Consider the following 21,267-nt stretch of genomic DNA (forward strand, 5'->3'; position numbering starts at 1 on the left):
GCACTGTGAATATTTTCCGGATGCCCTGTAAGAGTAACATATTAGCTGTACACATGTAAATTTAATGGATTTCTGGGGTAATTTATTGTGTTCTTAGAAAAGCCTGATTCATGTTACTCACTAATTCTAAGTCCAGAGTATATTGTGACTGAGGCAGACAAAAGGAATTTGTAGACATATGTATTTCTGCTCATTGAGTTATCATGATTACATCTAAGCAGGTGTGGAATTTATAGATAATGTAATATTCGGTATCATTTACTCTACAAGGCAAGACGGCATGTCTAAGAAAAAGACCTGTGACAGCTACCTCATATCAAATGGAATAAACATTGGGTGTGTATTTGGAAGAGATGAGTTTCAACTATTCTCAGACTTGTTTATTTGTGTAACTGGAATTCCCGGCATGGAGCCAATAAGACCATCATACTTTATCTTCCAGCTTCAAAATCTAGGTAAGACATCAATATATCAAATGAGAAGTATATAATATATATATACATACACACATGTGGGCATGTGTGTATGTATGTGTGTACTTTCTGCGTATTTCAGTTGTTTTGTTCAATGTTATATATGTGCATTTCTGTTAAAAAATACTTATTGCCTGACCAATATAAGATACACTGTTATTTACAAGAATAGCAATGACTAAGACTATGGGGTCTTTGTAAACTTACCACTGACCCCACTATGAGATTGAGGGTGCACAGGCATTAACTCACCTTTTATAGCTTCTCCTCAAACCACAGATTTACCTGTTACACTTTTAGAGTTAAATTATTAAAGTAGAGTGAGACTCTAATTCCCAGACGTTTATTAAATGTTTAATAAGTCAGCAGCAAATGGAGCATAGTTTAATGAAGTGCATGAATCTGCCAAGTGTCATTATACGTTGCCACTAGGGGTGTGCACCGGCCACTTTTCGTGTTTTGTGTTTTGGTTTTGGATCTGGATCTTTCTTCGTGTTTTGGATCTGGATTGGTTTTGCCAAAACCACCCTTCCGTGTTTTGGGTTCTGGGTTTTGTGTTTTGGATCTGTATTTTTTTTTTAAAAAGCATAAAAACAGCTAAAATCACAGAATTTGTTGGTTTCTCTGCTCCTATGCTATTATTAACCTCAATAACCTTAATTTCCACTCATTTCCAGTCTATTCTGAACACCTCACACCTCACAATAGTGTTTTCATGTCCAAAAGGTTGCACCGAGGTAGCTGGATGACTATGCTAAGCGACACGAGTGGGCGGCACAAACACGTGACCCATCTAGGAGTGACACTGCAGTGGCAGACAGGATGGCAGTTAGAAAAACTAGGCCCCAAACTGTACATAATGCAAAGAAAAAAAAGAAGTGCAAGATGGAATTGTCCTTGGGCCCTCCCACCCACCCTTATGTTGTATAAACAGGACATGCACACTTTAACAAATCAATCATTTCAGCGCCAGGGTCTGCCACACGACTGTGGCTGAAATGATTGGTTCGTTTGGGCCCCCACAAAACAAGCTGGCAATTAATGTGTCCCTGCACAAACTGGCTCTACGGAGGCAAGATGTCATCCTCATCCTCCTCATCCACCGATTCCTCACCCTCTTCAGTGTGTACATCCTCATCCTCACAAAGTATTAACTCGTCCCCACTTGAATCCACCACCACAGGTCCCTCTGTACCTTCTGGAGGCTGGAAGAGCTGATAATTCATTTTGATGAACATCATCTCCACATTCTGTGGAAGCAACCTCCTACGCCTTTCGCTGACAAGGTTCCCGGCTGCACTAAACACTCTTTCGGAGTACACACTGGAGGGGGGGCAACTCAGGTAAAATAGAGCCAGCTTGTACAGGGGCCTCCAAATTGCCTCTTTTTCCTGCCAGTACAGGTATGGACTGTCTGACATGCCTACTTGGATGCTGTCACCGATGTAATCCTCCACCATTCTGTCAATGGTGACAGTATCATATGCAGTGACAGTAGACATGTCAGAAATTGTTGCCAGGTCCTTCAGTCCGGACCAGATGTCCAAACTTGGTCCTGCCTGCCCTGCATCACCGCCAGCGGGTTGCTTAGGATACCTAAGTTTTTTCCTGGCAGCCCCAGTTGCGGGAGAAAATGAAGAAGGAGCCGTTGACGTGTCACGTTCCGCTTCAGCTGACAGTGTGTTCACCAGCAGGTCTTTGCACCTCTGCAGGCTTGTGTCGGCCGGAAAGAGAGACACCACATAGGCTTTAAACCTAGGATCAAGCACGGTGGCCAAAATGTAGTGGTCTGATTTCAACAGATTGACCACCCTGGAATCCTGGCAAAGCGAATGAAGGGCTTCATCCACAAGTCCCACATGCCGAGCGGAATCGCTCCGTCTTAGCTCCTCCTTCACTTTCTCCAGCTGCTTCTGCAAAAGCCTGATGAGGGGAATGACCTGACTCAAGCTGGCTGTGTCTGAACTGACTTCACGTGTGGCAAGTTCGAAGGGCTGGAGAACCTTGCACAACACGGAAATCATTCTCCACTGCGCTTGAGTCAGGTGCATACCCCCTCCTTTGCCTATGTCATAGGTGGATGTATAGGCTTGTATGGCCTTTTGCTGCTCCTCCATCCTCTGAAGCATATAGAGGGTTGAGTTCCACCGCGTCACAACCTCTTGCTTCAGGTGATGGCGGGGCAGGTTCAAGAGTGTTTGCTGGCGCTCCAGTCTTCGGCACGCAGTCGCTGAATGGCGAAAGTGGCCAGAAATTTTTCGGGCCACCCAAAGCGTCTCCTGCACGCCCCTGTCGCTTTTCAGAAAATTCTGCACCACCAAGTTTATTGTGTGAGCAAAACATGGGACGTGCTGGAATTTGCCCAGATGTAATGCCCGCACAATATTGGTGGCGTTGTCCGATATCACAAATCCCCAGGAGAGTCTAAGTGGGGTAAGCCACTGGGCGATGATTTCCCTCAGTTTCTCTAAGAGGTTGTCGGCGGTGTGCCTCTTACTGAAACCGGTGATACACAGCGTAGCCTGCCTTGTAACGAGCTGGCGTTTCTGAGATGCTGCTACTGGTGACGCTGCTGCTGTTGCTGCGTAAGGTGATACATCTACCCAGTGGGCTGTCACAGTCATATAGTCCTTAGTCTGCCCTGTTCCACTTGTCCACATGTCCGTGGTTAAGTGGACATTGTGTACAACGGCATTTTTCAGGACACTGAGGACACTTTTTCTGACGTTTCTGTACAGTCTCGGTATCGCCTGCCTAGTGAAGTGGAATCTAGACGGGATTTGGAACCGGGGACACACTACCTCCATCAATTGTCTAAATCCCACTGCACTAATGGCGGATACCGGACGCACGTCTAACACCAACATAGCAGTCAAGGCCTCAGTTATACGTTTTGCTTCAGGATGACTGCTGTCGTACTTCATCCTCCTCGCTAAGGACTGTTGGAGGGTCAATTGTTTAGTAAAAGTAGTGGTGTTCCTACTTCCTCTCTGGGATGATGAACGACTCCCAGCAGCAGCAGCGGCAGCAGTAGGCGTAGCAATGCAGGATCCTCCAGAGGAATCCCGGATAGGAGAGTCAGTCATGCCAGTGACATGGCCTGCAGGACTACTTCCGATCCTGACTAAGGAGGAAATTGACGAGGAGGGAGTTGACGGTGTGGTTTGCAGGCGCTTGGATACAACAGGACAACGGGATTTAGGTGTCCCTGGACTGCTTACGGTCTTAGCCAAAGTTTCTGAACTTGACAGTAACTTTTTATGAACGCGCTGCAGGTGCCGTATAAGGGAGGATGTTCCTAGGTGGTTGACGTCCCTACCCCTACTTATTTCACCTTTACATATGGTACATATGGCAAGACAGTTGTTGTCCGGATTTGGATAGAAATATTGCCAGACCAAAGAGGTGGAATGTTTGGTCTTCTGCCCAGGCATGACCGTGATGGGCTTTTTCATCCCACGGACAACAACTGTCTCCCCCGGAACCTGATTTAAACAAACCACATCACCATCAGAATCCTCCTCGCCAACTTCCTCCTCAGCGCCAGCTACACCAGTATCCTCATCCTGTTGTACTTCAACAGTGACATCTTCAATTTGCATATCAGCAAGTGGACTGTGGGTGCTCCTTTCAGCACTTGCAGGGGGCGTGCAAATGGTGGAAAGAGCCACCTCTTCACGTCCAGTGCTGGGAAGGTCAGGCATCGCAACCACCACCACACTTGGACTCTCCTTGGGGATTTGTGATATCTTCTTAGAAAGCACAGTTCTTCGCTGTGCTTTTGCCAGCTTAACTCTTTTGATTTTTTTAGTGGGAGGAGGGCTTCCATCGTCATGTGAAGCTGAACCACTAGTCATGAACATACTAGGGATCGACCTTAGCCGTTCCTTGCCACTCCGTGTCGTAAATGGCATATTGGCAAGTTTACGTTTCTCTTCAGCTGATTTAAATGTCTTTTTCAAGGTCATTTTCCTGAACTTTGCCATTTGGGATTGTATGTGCCCTCTACTATGACATTGGGCATCGGCCTTGGCAGACGACGTTGATGGCATGTTATCGTCTATGTCATGACTAGTGGCAGCAGCTTCAGCACTAGGAGGAAGTGGTTCTTGATCTTTCTCTATTTTATTTTTATCGGAGAAAGTTTGGTCCTCCATTTATGTTATATCGATTTGATATATACGTGCGGCTAAACACAGAAAATAATTTTTTTTTTGGTTTGGACTGGAGTGTACTTTGTGGGTTACAGCACCCTTTAACGGTCAAGCCAGCCGGCCCTTTACTTATGACACAGGCGCACGCTTGGCACTACTTTGTTGATGCACGTGCGGCTACTGCGCACACAATTCACAAACACAGAAAATAATATTTTTTTTGGTTTGGACTGGAGTGTACTTTGGGGGTTACAGCACCCTTTAACGGTCAAGCCAGCCGGCCCTTTACTTATGACACAGGCGCACGCTTGGCACTACTTTGTTGATGCACGTGCGGCTACTGCGCACACAATTCACAAACACAGAAAATAATTTTTTTTTGGTTTGGACTGGAGTGTACTTTCGGGGGTTACAGCACCCTTAACGGTCAAGCCAGCCGGCCCTTTACTTATGACACAGGCGCACGCTTGGCACTACTTTGTTGATGCACGTGCGGCTACTGCGCACACAATTCACAAACACAGAAAATAATTTTTTTTTGGTTTGGACTGGAGTGTACTTTCGGGGGTTACAGCACCCTTTAACGGTCAAGCCATCCGGCCCTTTACTTATGACACAGGCGCACGCTTGGCTCTACTTTGTTGATGCACGTGCGGCTACTGCGCACACAATTCACAAACACAGAATATAATTTTTTTTTTGGTTTGGACTGGAGTGTACTTTCGGGGGTTACAGCACCCTTAACGGTCAAGCCAGCCGGCCCTTTACTTATGACACAGGTGCACGCTTGGCACTACTTTGTTGATGCACGTGCGGCTACTGCGCACACAATTCACAAACACAGAAAATCATTTTTTTTTTGGTTTGGACTGGAGTGTACTTTCGGGGGTTACAGCACCCTTAACGGTCAAGCCAGCCGGCCCTTTACTTATGACACAGGCGCACGCTTGGCACTACTTTGTTGATGCACGTGCGGCTACTGCGCACACAATTCACAAACACAGAAAATAATTTTTTTTTGGGTTTGGACTGGAGTGTACTTTCGGGGGTTACAGCACCCTTAACGGTCAAGCCAGCCGGCCCTTTACTTATGACACAGGCGCACGCTTGGCACTACTTTGTTGATGCACGTGCGGCTACTGCGCACACAATTCACAAACACAGAAAATAATTTTTTTTTGGTTTGAACTGGAGTGTACTTTCGGGGGTTACAGCACCCTTTAACGGTCAAGCCAGCCGGCCCTTTACTTATGACACAGGCGCACGCTTGGCACTACTTTGTTGATGCACGTGCGGCTACTGCGCACACAATTCACAAACACAGAAAATATATTATTTTTTTAGCACTTGGGGGGAGCGCCCCTGATGGACAGAGCACCCCCTGGACAACACTACAGCTCTCCTTTAGGACTGGGACACTGCACAGGACTTTGGAGTGGACACAGCCCCTATGGAGAACTGACTGCACAACACAGTCCAGCCAGCCCCTATGGACTTTGAAGTAGTGGACACAGCCCCTATTAACAACAGCAGCACAGCACAACACAGCCAGCCCCTATGGACTTTGAAGTAGTGGACAACAGCAGCACTACACTACACTACACTACACTACACAGCCCTAACTCCCACCCTCCCTCTTCACTGTCCACAGCCGAGTGAGAAAATGGCGCCGACGCGGGTACCTTATATAGGATCCAAAACCCGCGAGACTCGGAAGGCGGGATGATGACGTTTTGCCTCGATTTCAGATCCGAGTCAGGCGGGAAAAGTCGAGCCTGACTCGGATCGGGGGGGCTCGGGGGGGTTCGGATTTTAGAAATCCGAACCCGCTCACCCCTAGTTGCCACCAAATAATATCTTTAGAGCCGGACGCTATTTGCGCTCGCTCGGTCAGAAAAAGGGTCCGGCTATTTAAATTGAGCGCTCGCTCTTTGCGGTCTGTTGACGCCTCTATGTCTGAGCGAGCGAACGAAACATGCGCTCGCTATTTTGTAAAGACGCCCCCTGGCCGCTCGCATCATACGTCATCTCCGCTATTTGATTAATCGAGTACATCGAAAGGCATCTGAACTGCTCGCAGTGCTTGTGGTAGGTTTATCCTACCGCAATCATGCGAACAGTTCAGGCTAAGAGACAACCAAGTGACGTGGTCGATGACGCTGCTTTGTTAATTATGCACACCCTTAAAACGCCCGTTTTGACCGTTTGGCACGCCTGCGTTCGGATCTCCACTCCCCGTTCACAAGCACCTTCCCCTGTTACCACCCACAAACGCCTCATCCTGTCACTCAAATTAGCAGGCACTCGCTATTTGGCGAGCGTTCGATTTCCAATCGCACTGACTGGTTGGCGCATGCGCATTACGAATTTACGACCCATATGCATGTGCAGTTGTGCGAACATCGCTCGAAGCGAACGAGCGGCTCTGAATCAGGCCCAGAGTGTGGAACAGCTTCTCTGTTTTATGAATGTCACAACACAATGGGTAGTACATTGATCCCTATTCTGTCTGCAGTTACGTCCGGCACATGTATAGAAACGTATCTCAGTATAGCAGTGGACAATATGTCTAATTGAAGTAGTGCAGGGTTGCATTTCAGTGGACTCCTGCATGGTTGATAAATTGACTCCCAATTTTCAAAAATGCCTAAAAGTCCATTGCAAGTCCAGTCTTCTATTTAAAGAAGTCCTTGTTGTAAATGTGTGTGTACAGGTGGTAACACAGAGTTATGTACACACCAGTGGGTGCCTTATCACTACAGACAGCCCAGTTGCTTAACCAGTATGTTGGTTTATTGAAGGACATGTGATGTACAACTGTACCCACTGTAATACACTGGTTATTATGTAACGGAGCTTGAGCCGAGCGGGGTGTGAATAACATGGGACTCTCAGAGCTAAGTGGGAGATGTCTGTCTCCCACTGTGTCACTCTCTCACAGTAAAGACAAGGTGGCGCCACACATACTTAGTAGTAATCTCTGCAGCCATCTTGGAACAGGAAATGAAGCCTCCCTGGAGGAGCAAAATGGAGTCTGTGCAGTAGAGCACTCCCTGGTTCTATCCAATGGAGCAGTTTAATGCAACGAATGTATCTATTATCTGATAAACCATCATTTACACTGTGTTCTTCCCCCAAAGTGATCATATCGATCTGATTTGGGAATCTCATTAGGGCAAAGCAAAAAAAGCATGTAACTTTGCACCTTAGCAAAACCATGGTGCACTGCAGGTGGGGAAGATATAATATGTGCAGAGGGATTTAGGGGTGTGTCCAGATTAAAATCTAAATTGCAATGTGAATAAAAAAGCTGTCCACTATTTGTAGGATAATAAAAAAGTAACCAGTATTTACCCAGCATGAAAAAACAATAAATGTATTTGCTCCCCTTGCATTGCAACATGGTTTGTTCCAGGTGCAAGGTTACTTGTTTTCTCTTTTTGCTTTGCTTTGCTCCCAACAATGGGCCTGATTCAGATTTGAAAAAAGAGTTAGAAAGAGCAAGTAACTGTGCATCTTGGTAAGCCATGTTGTGCAGAGAGATTTAGATTTGGGATGGGCGTGTCCAAAATGAAATCTAAACCGTAGTGTGAAAATAAAGCTGTCCAGCATTTGTGGGCTACATGCAACACCAGCCAGTATTTACCCCATCTGCAAATAAAGGGTATGTATTTTCACCCCTTGCATTGCAACATAGTTTGTCCAGGTGAACAGTTACTTACTCTATCTTACTATATTCCCAAATGTGAATCATGCCCCATGGGTCAACCCCATAGTCTCAAATTCTTAAACTTGTACTCCCTCCTTGATGATCAACCAACACAACTGTATTGAGGAGGCTGCAAGCCCTTCTTAACCTACTGAGGTAAACTACTTAACTTAGAGCCTCAATTAGAGAGATACTCAAACCTGAAGCTCTGCATACATCTCCGATGGTGGGAGGACTGCGCATGTGTAAGTCTCAATCTGTGAGTTTGCTTGCAGTGCCTCCAAAGCCTCAGCATGATTGACATGCTGCGGCCGTTTGAGGGTGGAGTTGCGACGACGAGGATCTTTTTTCGTTACAAAACGGGCATGTCCCCCTGTTTTGTAGGTGTGCCAAGGCCAGGGTCTGCATCTTTTGATGCAGATATCCTAGGCTTGGCTGAGCAGTTCAGTTGCCAATGGCGATGACTGCAACCATCGCAAACGAACTGCAATGCTGCCAGGAGGCATCTTTTGTAATTAGATGCCTCCTGCGGCATAAGCATATGTTGGGTCCAAAGATGCAGCAGCGATGCAAACAGCGTCCATTTCTGAATCAGGCCCTTAGGGGCCTATTTATCAACGGGTTTTATCATACGCAACAAGTGATAAAACTCGTTGCGTATGATAAATGGTGCTCCACCCAATCAGCTCCCAACTGTCATTTTCCAAACAGATGACAGTTAGGAGCTGATTGGGTGGAGCACCATTATCATATGCAATGAGTTTTATCACTCGTTGCATATGATTAAACTCGTTGATAAATGGACCCCTATGTATGGCAGCTGTCAGATTCACCTGACTATAGCCATTGTTACCGACAATCATTGGAGGGCGCAGACCCTGGTCTCGGCTCTTACAGAAAACGAGAGCAACATGCCCTTGTTTCGGGGAGCATAGGCTGACCTCGCTCCCTACCCACCACCAAACTGCTTTGGGGAACTGTGAGAGATCTCACAGAAGAAGACCGGCGCATGCACAGTACAGAGCCTGCACATGCCCCGATCTTCTAACATCGGAGTAGTACGCTAGCCATGGGGTTTGTGTGCTACTCTGAATCTGGCCCTATGTACTGTTTTGGCAGCGCTTTTACTTCTTCCTGGTGGAATAACTATAAATATATCATCTTTTTACAACAGGACCACTAGAGCTATAGTAACACATGCAATTTATCAGAGCAAAAAAACAAACAGATACTGTGTAATGAAAGATAAAATGCTGTGCCTGGCATATCTTCTAAAAACCAGGGAATTATCCACAAAAATAACGGACCAAAGGACCAAATCTGAGAAAATGGTTATAAAAGTTACAGGGAGATTATTTTAAGCTTTGTTCCAATAAAAGAATAGGAGCAATAGGAACAATTAAACTTAAAATGGTCTCAAACTCACACTATCAATACCCCTCAACAAAGGAGGAATGGTCTTTTTTTCAGGACTTCGATCGTTATGTCCCCACACATTTAATATAAACCTGGCATTTTCTTACATAGACAAGTGACGGCACAAAAAGAAACAGTTACACTAAGGCACAATGAAACCCTAGTTTATTATGAAGAATCACGGCTAACAATTGATATTTCATTTTAAATAGATTCATTTCTATGATACATTTCTCTGTGTCGTCTTTAATACTCGTTCAGAGACTGTATTACATTTCCGTTGATATGCCAAGATTTATATGGTCTAATGGAATGTTCTAAGTCAAGATTTCCAAAGTAATGTTCAGCTACAGTACTTAAACAAAGATAATAAAGTAAAAGAAGTTCTCGTCCTGTTATTCTGATAGGTAAACCTGGAATTCCTGAAGATCTAAACATCAACAAGACTTTAAATAATGAATTAATCCTGCACTGGAATCCACCCAAGGGAAAAATCCCATCACATTGTTTGAAATATGAGATTCAGTATAAAGACCGAGAAGATATATGGGAGGTTTGTATTATATCTTTGTCTCTACATAATGGCTGATTAATGAGATATGTTCTAGGTTTATATATTAATGTTTGCGTGTGCACTTTCCTAGAGTTATAAGGGCAAAACCGCCTGTATTATATTATGCTCCCACCTGTAGTAGGGCAGTCCTGTCATCCACCCTGAACCCAGAATGACAAATGTGCTGTGTATTTTATTACTAGAGGACTCTAACCAGTCTTTGAGTCAGGATCTTAAATTCACAATTTAGCTACTAGAGAGGAATTTATGAATTGTACAAGCTGTATTGAAATTGGCACATTTGCAAATGGTGACAGAAGACCGCTTCAGGTAATAGGATTTTATTTACTACACAAAGCATGGTTGGTTATGTCAGTGATGTGCGGTGAGGTCAATGGCTGGGGAGGCACACATAGAGATGGGTCTTACTGGGAGCCTGTCTCACCCCCTACACATTGTAACTCTCCCCTCACCACACTATGCTTCAGTATCCACTGATTTTCCTATCTGCATCACTGTGTCTTCTTTTGCTTCTGCTGACTGAGCTCCAATCTCTAAATACTGCAGTGCACTTCCTGGTCACATGACACATCCAAGGTGCTCATCAGTGCTCAAGGCACGGGGTGTGCCTTGAGCACTGATGGGCACCTTTGATGTACTTAGAGGCATGCCTCTATTAGCTCTCTTTCTGTGCAGCTTACTGCCCATGGTGTGGCCCCACTTCCAGCTCTTCAAGCAGTGCCTGACTATACAGAAGCGAGGCTGAGCAGTTTCTGCATCATCTCTTGTCTCCCTGCAGTCTCAGGGAGCTCCAAAAATCTGCTGAATGTTAACTATAAAAATTATTACAATAAACAAAGAAGATATTTATAAGTTATAAATATCTTCTTTGTATTACTGTAATCATTTTTATATCAAATCTCAAGAGTATGACAGGAGAGGCTCTGCCTCCCTTGACTGCACGCCCCTGGGTTATACTGGAGGGCTCATCCTGAAGTGGAAAACCATGCTGTTATGTACTTACCACTGACACACAATGGTATAAGGTAATTATGACTGTGATCAGCTCTTGGGAATTTAAAAAAATTCATAATAGCATGGCGAAGGGGAGGGAAAGGAGTGGGAGAGAGAGAGACCAAGTATACAAAAAACTCCACAACACACACCTGCAGCACTGGTAATAATAGCTAGCAACCAGGCAAATAAGGATCTAAAATACTATGTAAAACTCAACGCGTTTCACCAGTGCCACACATTTGTTTTTTATTTATGAATTTATAGCACTAGGAGGCACTCTTTGTTTATACTTTAGGAATTACACATGGTGCAGCCCCTTGAATGAACGTGGGGATTGAAGCACATCACTTTTTAATCTGAATGGTAATTAAATAGGACATGTAGAAGACATTAGTCTTTTTTTTCTCCTGATGTCAACAGTTTTACATGATGCAAAAGGGCCACATGAAGTTATCCATGAGAAAAACAGTCTCCACTTAAGTCAACTCCATCCATGTTAAGTGTCTGTCCATTGGACGCATTTGAAAGTTAAGAATAGTTTTTCACATAAATGAAATAGGAACGTTAACAAAATGAAAAGGTTAATTTTTTCATCAGTAAACAGGGCTTACATTAATTTTTCTGGAGAGCCCGATAATACGTATCAATCTCTACATGGTATAAGATAAAGTCCATCGTTATGATATATCTTTAACGGTTTAGGCAGCGTAAGCCATGAAAGCGCTGGGACTTTTTATTCATCTACTTGCTTCACTAAAATCGTCACTGCTCGGCTCCCTTTTGTCATACATTAATGTGTCATACACCTAAACCTTGCTCGACAAATGCTCTATAGAATAGCGAAAACTGTATCAAAATCTGTCAAGTAGTTCTTGAGATGAGCCCGAACAGACAGATGCCTACCAGGGACTTTATTTTATACTATGTATAGTAGATGTGTATTTAGCAGGTGTCTTAGATATAAGAAAGGTTATTTAATACTGCTTACTGCTGTCTGAATCTGCTGATCTGACCTGAACTCTGAGTTTTTCTCAGGAAAGGAGAGCATTGCTCTGTCACTAGGGTAACTCTCTCAGCTTCCATAATATAAAGTTTGTATTTTAAAACCTTTTTTTGTTTGTCAATATTATGATTTTCTTTTATGTAACTTTCCTATACATTTGCATATTTAGAATTGATGAATTGAATGTTAGTTTAATTATCACCATATGTTAGCTATGTATAATGGACAGGTGCATACTGTTCAAGTGAATAGACAGGAAATGTTTGAACATTTTGAAGACCGTGACATTTACACAATTCAACAATGCAGAAATCTCTGCACCTATTTATCCACCTTCCTTATACACAGGTGTGTACACACATTGGCCCTGATTCAGAGGCGCTCGCTCTGAATCAGGGCAGGCGCTTGTTTTTGTAGTTGCGGCCTCTTGGCCGCTCACATAGCTGTGGGTTACCACCCACAGCTTATGCGAGCGGCCAGGTGATGGTTGCGATGGTCAAGACCATCGCGACCATTGGGCTTGCGACAAGACCCTTGCGGTACAGTCTCGTTGCCGCAAGCCCCAGTAGACTTCCTGCTCTAACAGCAGAAAGTCCACCTACTGACATCACGAGTGATGTCAGTAGGGCCTCCTACAAACGCCAGGCGTTCCTGCATGAATGCCTCCGTTTGCCCAGCCGCCCCGCCTTCCAAACGGGGCGAGCTGTCGATCTGCATCGACAGCCGCCCCTTTTGGATGCGAGCGCCGGAGCGAGTGCTTTTTGCACTCGCTCTGGGGGTCGCGCACACCGCACGTGTGCACTGCCTAACAATCGACCCGCTTGCGAGCGGGTCTGAATCAGGCCCATTGTGCCTTAAGCAACGGGTCCCGTAAAAATTCTGTTACTATTTTGGATGGTGCATCTGCAGGTTTGTTTACTTTAAAGCAATAAAACTTAACACTTCAAATACTGACATACAAAACTTTAAAATGAAAAACATTTCTTCTGTAAATAAATCTTATTTCAGTCTCATTTATATAATTTATGTATTAAATGAATTATGAAATATGTGCTTTTATGCTTTAATAGCTTGTAAATGGCAAAAAAAACCATTCTATTTTAAGTATGATAATTGGGCCTGATTCATAATTATACACTATTCCGATGTTTACGCAGTTGAGCAATAATCGTCAATTTGTACATGGCGCATGCGTCAAGGTGCATTACCATAGTCACTCACAGCGACTATTTACTCCGTGTGATTGACAGTCATGTAACGTTTCAAGACATTAACCGCAAGTGGTTGCAAAGAATGCAGGCGTGTCGTCACCATTTTTTGTGGGAGCGTGTCACATGCTACGTTTGCGATCCCATACACAAGGAAAATGTCTACAGCATCTCAGTCACCACGGCCATTCTGCAAGACCATAAGGCTATTAAGAAGACCGATAAGGATCTGCATCCTGCTTGGATTTGAAAAGCCACAGGAGCGCGTCTCTCCTCATTCCTCGGCATCTGCGACATTTTTGCATTTTTACACACACAGCAGCTGCGTACAAGATCCCGTCTGCAAGAGAATCTCATCTCTGTAATAGACCCATTGTCACCTCCTGAGCAGCTACTGTATTAAATAAAAAAAACAGAACAAAAAAACACCTATTCGTGAGAAAAAGAGGCTCTGAAACCCTCTGAACGCTCCTTTTCATTTAGTTATATTATTTGCGTTTGGGCACAATTTTGTGGTGGATGATTCTGGATCTGGCTAGTTCTTCCATTAAAAAAAAAATCTTAACGTAACAATGTGGCTGATCACACTATCATGACATCTAGATAAATATGGTTCCTTTAAAAAAAAAAAAAAAAGTGTTTTTCCCAAAAATCTAGGGGCCTGTTGCCACATTATTTGCACATTAGTTAATGACTGTAATATACATTTTGGGATGCAGCGTTTTTACAGTATGTGGTAAATGTTGAGCTACAAGTTTTAAAAATTTACGATTTGCTGTCTGTTTTTAAAACGGCGATTGTTATTCCAGGCAAAACCTGGCAAAGTTTACTTTTAAAATTGCTCAACAAATTTGACGAAAATCAGTAATTTTGAAAATCTGCATGTTGATAATTCGCACTAGGGGGCTTACGTAATAGGGTGCAATCTGGTGCTGCTGCGGGAACGTGTGCAAGTCTTCCTGTACTTTTAAATCAGCAATCATATAAAAAGCAAAACCAGCTTGGTTTTGCCTTTAAAATTATTGGAACTTTAAAAATACGGGAAGATCGCACCCTATTACATAAGCCCGCATGTCTGAATACTATAGAGCTCACAAGACATGACTATTTAAACGTTTACCTGCCAAGCAACAAAATACCCAGAATTTAAATTTTTACAATTTCTCTAAAAATGTTGGCACGTACTTACTTCATCATGATCACATATATTTTATGTTTCATGTCTCTCATTTTTAGTATTTGGTTTATTAACGTAGTCTTGGTTATATATTTTTTTAATAATTATATTTTATCTAGACCCTCACAGAGCAGAGAGAAACCACACATCACATTGACAAATCTAATATTTGTTTACGTGTCCGAGGAAAGACAAACGACTATTGCGCAGATGACGGATATTGGAGTGACTGGAGTTCAGATATATGTTATAAAGGTAAAGTACAAACAGTGAATTTGTTTAAAGGACAATATTATTAATGTGGGGAATCCATTATCTATTTTGCAGAAATTATATTTTGCACAATTATCATATTGGTTTTTTTTACTGATTTTAGGGGCAAAACACATTTTGCAACTTTTTCTTCCTGACAAATGCATCTTTCTGCGCTGAACATGTTTACCAATATTCTGCACACATGCAGTCCTAGTTGTATTTAGCATCTACTGTTAAGACTCCTTCCATAAAGGAGGCCTGAGGTGGAAGTAGGAGGAGATGTGTAGACATGGACAAAGTACAGTAGGGGAATGCCATGCTGAGTACCAAACAAATGCTTATGTGTGTTTGGAGGCATATCACTTGCAGGTGCTCGACCCTCGGTGCAAGTTGTAAACTGGTGATGATGGTGACTGGTATCTGCATCCCATTGAGTCAATGCATCTAAAATCCCTCCCAAACATATATAAATATGCTAATGTCTGGCACCACCCAGCCACCATAGAGATGCCCACTGCTGCCTTCTCACATCCGTAATACCTGCGCAGGGCCGGCCCTAGCCCAAATTTTTTGGTAAGCGAGTAGGTTTTTTGGCGCCCCCCCTATGCAGTGCCCGCGGTAGTGGTCCCCCCTGTGCAGTGACCCTTGTGCCCCCATTAGTAAGCTTATACAGTGCCCCCAGTAGTAGTCCCCCCTTGTAGTAGTCCCCCCATTGTTGTGCCCCCAGTCGAGGTTTCCCCCCCATGTAGTGCCCCCAGTAGTAGTGCCCCCAGTAGTAGTCCCCCCCAGTAGTAATCCTCCCTTCAAGTGCCCCCAGTAGTCCCCCCTTCTAGTGCCCCCAGTAGTAATCCCCCCTTCAAGTGCCCCAGTAGTAATCCTCCCTTCTAGTGCCCCCTGTAATCCCCCTTCAAGTTCCCCCAGTAGTAATCCCCCCTTCAAGTGCCCCAGTAGTAATCCCCCCTTCCTGTGCCCCCAGTAGTAATCCCCCCCTTCAAGTGCCCCCAGTAGTAATCCCCCCTTCCTGTGCCCCCAGTAGTAATCCCCCCCTTCCTGTGCCCCCAGTAGTAATCCCCCCTTCCTGTGCCCCCAGTAGTAATCCCCCTTCAAGTGCCCCAGTAGTAATCCTCCCTTCTAGTGCCCCCTGTAATCCCCCTTCAAAGTTCCCCCAATAGTAATCCCCCCTTCAAGTACCCCCAGTAGTAATCGCCCTTCAAGTGCCCCCAGTAGTAATCCCCCCCTTCAAGTGCCCCCAGTAGTAATCCCCCCCTTCAAGTGCCCCCAGTAGTAATCCCCCCTTCAAGTGCCCCCAGTAGTAATCCCCCCCTTCAAGTGCCCCCAGTAATCTCCCTTCAAGTGCCTCCAGTAGTAATCCCCCCTTGTAGCCCCCCCAGTAGAGACGCACGTTATAAAAAACAAAACAAAAAAAAAAACACTTACCTGAACCCCCCGCTCCTGCTCCCGCCGCCGATATCCGCTACTCCCGACCATTCTCCAGGGCCGCTTTGCATTATGGGAGAGACGTCGTCATGACGACGTCTCTCCCATTACCCACTGCGGGAGCCGGAAGATGGCTCCCGCAGTGGGAGCTACAGCAGCCGATGAGAGTCTGACAGACTCTCATCAGCTGCTGAAACAAACACACAGTTGCCGGCTCCGGCGGCTGTGTGTTTGGCACTGTGTAGCGCTGACCGAACTCCGTCCGGTCAGCGCTACACGCGCGGTGCAGACTGTGTCACAGAGACACAGTCTGCACCACTGAAATCTGCATGGTCGCGGCCGCGGCGCCCTTCACTACGTGGCGCCTTACGCGGCCGCGTACCATGCGTAACCATAGAACCGGCCCTGTACCTGCGTATACATTGGTAATGTCGGAGAACATCGGCCCATCACGCATAATTACAGCAGCTCTGACCGGTCTCAAAAATTGCAAGTCTCGTTGCACGCAGTTGCGTAGGCAATCGCAATGGCTAATATATGCACACCCGTGCAACGGCGTTCAAACGGACAGGCACGCCTGCGTTTCTGCAACGACCACCCCCTAATGCTCACAGCCTGTCACTCACTGCAATGGTTTCCACAGTGCATCCGTAAACGCAGTGCAATCGATGCAGTTCGGTGAATACGTATACACGGTACGCAACAATTGCCGATCTGCGTTTGCTGTTGCAATTGCGATCCATGCTGAATCAGGCCCTAAGTACGCTCTGGCAGAATCATTCTAGATTTTAAAATGTTACATCATGACACGTCATTGCTAGAAAGTCAGACAAATTAAACTTTGTACATAGAGCTGTGGAATATACTGTAACTTCAAATAGTAATAGCCATAAATATTTTACGAATTGGTGCAAATTCAAAAGTTTTCTTCTGTATTCTGGACAATACTGCACCTACGATTATTCTTCCTAAGGGCGTGTTCATCACTGTAAATACATGGAGCATTCAGCAATTATATGGAGCTCATACACCTGAAGTCTCTAGAAGTTACAGTAATTTTGAGCCCTACTGGGAAAGAAGTGATATATAAATATTATTATTATTATTATTTTCACTACATACTTGGGGGAAAATCAGAATGGCAAAGAAGGTGTAATATAATGAAGGCAATACCTGATTGGAAGGATGTAAGGCTAATTAGCATCCCCATATACAGTAAAGTTTGATTGTGATTTCATTGCTGGGATCTCAATACACCTTGAGACTAAAGGCCCCCATACATCAGAGATGGATCGGTACGATCGGATCGGAAATGCCGATCCGCCGGTCGGAAATGGCGAACGGTGGCTATCAATGTTCCGTGATCCGTCGCAGGATCAGTGAAATTCTACATGTTAAATTTCACCAATCTGCCAATCACGATCATTTTTTGATCGTGATCGGCAAATCTGTGAAATCCAACATCTTGGATTTCACCGATCCGTCTCTAATGTATGGGGGCCTTAAAGTAACTGCCAGACCGACAGACCAATTATCTGACATGCTGACAACATCCAATATTGCCGCCATACACTAGCAGATTAAGGCCAAATGATATTGGATGTTTTCAGACAGCATTTTAGTTGAAATCGGATAACCATTTATCGAATCTTTCGGACACACTCGACGATTTTGCATGTCAGGCAGACGGATAATTACTGCTCTGTCTCTGCAATACACTGCTCAATTATCGGCCTGATCAGCTGATTGGACAGATAATTGAACAGCGTGTGCCCAGCATTAGTTTAATTGACAGCAGCCTTGTGAATGCCTGAAAGAACTTTTAAACCCAGTGGACGTTCTGTATAGAAGAACCTGCAAGTAATATTCTCCTTGTCATTAAAACACTTTCTCCCATAGAAGGACCATCATTAAAAATATTACAAAAAAATACTGAATGATTATTTAAACATTTGGCTTTCATCGACCTAGTGATAAAAACTCTGACAGCGTACCCTACATTTTAAACCACTGACTAATTCTGTTTCTCTTATAGAGCCTATTTCCACGTCCGGGGACTTGTGGTTGTACTGTGTTGGAGCTGTCATTGTTACGCTGCTATGCTGTTTATGTGTAGCTGCAATAATAGAAGTAGTAAGAAAGAGAAGGTAAGTGTGAAGAACTGTGAATGACGAATGTTTGATTTGTGGACAAATACTTGTGTACAGTATATGTTGTACAGTAATGCTGCATTGGTACCAATGGTGGAAAATGCTACATTCACCACTTACCCTTTGATAAAAAGATGTATTATTTCTGCAGAAATTTTCACTTTTTTTATTGCAATCTACTACCGAGAGAAAGAACAACTGTTTCATTTCCTAATATATGCCAAATATCAACAGGTAGCTAATGTGACATTAAGGCCGGGTACACATTAGAATGATATTGACATCAGGCAGGGACGGTTCTTTAATTACGCATGGTACGCAGATGAGTAGGGCGCCACATTGTAAAGGGTGCCCTGGCTGCGACCATGCTAATTTATTATTTGAATTTTGACACAAGGCAGTGGACCGCAGGCAGACTGTGCACTGTGACACAGCTGCACCGTGCTTGTAAGGGGCGGCCCCCTGCTGGTAAGGAGCGACATCATGTCGCAGGCACAAACAGTGCACTGCTAAGGCTGGACGATGCGTTGTGAGAGGAGCGGAGATTAGTAGTAACCGTGGTCTGAGTTTTAAGAAGGCTATGTGCCCAATGCCCATATTCCTGCTGCGGCCTGAGGCAGAACCACCCGTGACACTAAGGTGGGCACCATCAGAGAGGGAAAGGTGCAGCCAGGCCGGCCCTTTAATTACACCTGGCACAATGAGAAGGGGGTTGCCGAGGAGAGGTAATGCCCCCTTGCCGGGAATCTCCCCTGCCCACCCTATCCTATATTTCTAATTTGCTGCCGCTGCTCTAACATTTGTATTTGGGTGGGATGGGCCAGGGACAGGGTGGCATTTCTCCCCCCAGGCTGGTGCAGTTTTGTAACTTTGGGCTGCCCTCTTCATGCCTGGTGCCGGGAGGCAGGTAAAGGATGCACCCTGACTGCTCAAATTGTTTTATACTATAATAGAGAGTCACACAGTCTCTGTTTTTTTTCCTTTCTGACCGGTATGAGACGATTTTGTGAATGTAACGGCGCTTGCGCAGCACTGATTACAGCTGCGGTAAGTTAGAGCAGATAGGGAAAAGTATCTATTTCCTGAAAAGCTGTCATCGCTAAAATGACAGCTTTTTGGAATCGGTACAAATGGATAGGAGAAATGATGAATTCCTCCGGTAATTAGGTAGAACTCCATGCCAGTTCTAAACCTAATTACCTCCATCAATTTTTTAGTTCTGATGAATAGGCCCCATAATAAACTACCTTGTGTCAAAGACAATGGGTGACTGTGTGTGAGAGAAAGAATGGGTGACTGCTGTGTATGTGAGTGACAATGGGTGACTGCTGTGTGTGTGTGTGTGTGTGTGTGTGTGTGTGTGTGTGCGAAAGAGAATGGGTGACTGCTGTGTGTGTGTGAGAGAGAGAGAGAAAAAAAAAATGGTGACTGCTGTTTCTGTGTGTGTAAGAGAGAATGGGTGACTGCTGTGTCTGTGAGAGAGAATGGGTGACTGCTGTGTGAGAGAGAGAATAGGTGACTGCTGTGTGTGTAAGAGAGAATGGGTAACTGCTGTGTGTGTATGTGAGAGAGAATGGGTGAGTATGTGAGAGAGAGAGAATGGGTGAGTATGTGAGAGAGAGAGAAAATGGGTGACTGCTGTGTGTATGAGAGAGGATGGGTGACTGCTGTGTGTGACAGAAAATGGGTGAGTGTGTGTGTGAGAGATAATGGGTGACTGCTGTGTGTGTGAGAGAGAATGGGTGACTGCTGTGTGTATGAGAGAGGATGGGTGACTGCTGTGTGTGACAGAAAATGGGTGAGTGTGTGTGTGAGAGAGAGAATGGGTGGCTGCTGTGTGTGTGTGAGAGAGAATGGGTGAGTATGTGAGAGAGAGAGAATGGGTGAGTATGTGAGAGAGAGAGAATGGGTGACTATGTGAGAGAGAGAGATAATGGGTGACTGCTGTGTGTATGAGAGAGGATGGGTGACTGCTGTGTGTGACAGAAAATGGGTGAGTGTGTGTGTGAGAGAGATAATGGGTGGCTGCTGTGTGTGTGTGAGAGAGAGAATGGGTGACTGCTGTGTGTGTGAGAGAGAATGGGTGAGTATGTGAGAGAGAGAGACACAGAATGGGTGACTGCTGTGTGTGTGAGAGAGAGAATGGGTGAGTATGTGAGAGAGAGAGAATGGGTGAGTATGTGAGAGAGAGAGAATGGGTGAGTATGTGAGAGAGAGAGAATGGGTGACTGCTGTGTGTATGAGAGAGAATGGGTGACTGCTGTGTGTGACAGAAAATGGGTGAGTGTGTGTGAGAGAGAGAATGGGTGGCTGCTGTGTGTGTGTGAGAGAGAATGGGTGAGTATGTGTGAGAGAGAGAATGGGTGACTGCTGTGTGTGTGAGAGAGAATGGGTGAGTATGTGAGAGAGAGAGAGAATGGGTGAGTATGTGAGAGAGAGAGAATGGGTGAGTATGTGAGAGAGAGAGAATGGGTGACTGCTGTGTGTGAGAGAGATAATGGATGACTGCTGTGTGTATGAGAGATAATGGATGACTGCTGTGTGTATGAGAGAGGATGGGTGACTGCTGTGTGTGACAGAAAATGGGTGAGTGTGTGTGTGAGAGAGAGAATGGGTGGCTGCTGTGTGTGAGAGAGAATGGGTGAGTATGTGAGAGAGAGAGAATGGGTGAGTATGTGAGAGAGAGAGAATGGGTGAGTATGTGAGAGAGAGAGA

The 21,267-nt window shown here is 44.9% G+C and overlaps 1 protein-coding gene across 1 annotated transcript in view; it reads left to right on the forward strand.

Moving 5' to 3' along the window:
• Positions 1-21,267, forward strand: part of IL13RA2 (interleukin 13 receptor subunit alpha 2) — an 81,806-nt gene that overhangs the window by 52,788 nt on the left and 7,751 nt on the right. Inside the window, exons 6-9 of the mRNA XM_088452621.1 lie at positions 271-455; positions 10,160-10,305; positions 14,830-14,965; positions 18,438-18,549. Coding sequence (XP_088308747.1) covers positions 271-455; positions 10,160-10,305; positions 14,830-14,965; positions 18,438-18,549 — 579 coding nt within the window. The remainder of the gene's footprint in view (positions 1-270; positions 456-10,159; positions 10,306-14,829; positions 14,966-18,437; positions 18,550-21,267) is intronic.

The sequence above is a fragment of the Taudactylus pleione genome, unplaced genomic scaffold (assembly GCF_031769625.1).
Source record: "Taudactylus pleione unplaced genomic scaffold, aTauple2 ptg000039l, whole genome shotgun sequence".
NCBI classification, from domain to species: domain Eukaryota; kingdom Metazoa; phylum Chordata; class Amphibia; order Anura; family Myobatrachidae; genus Taudactylus; species Taudactylus pleione.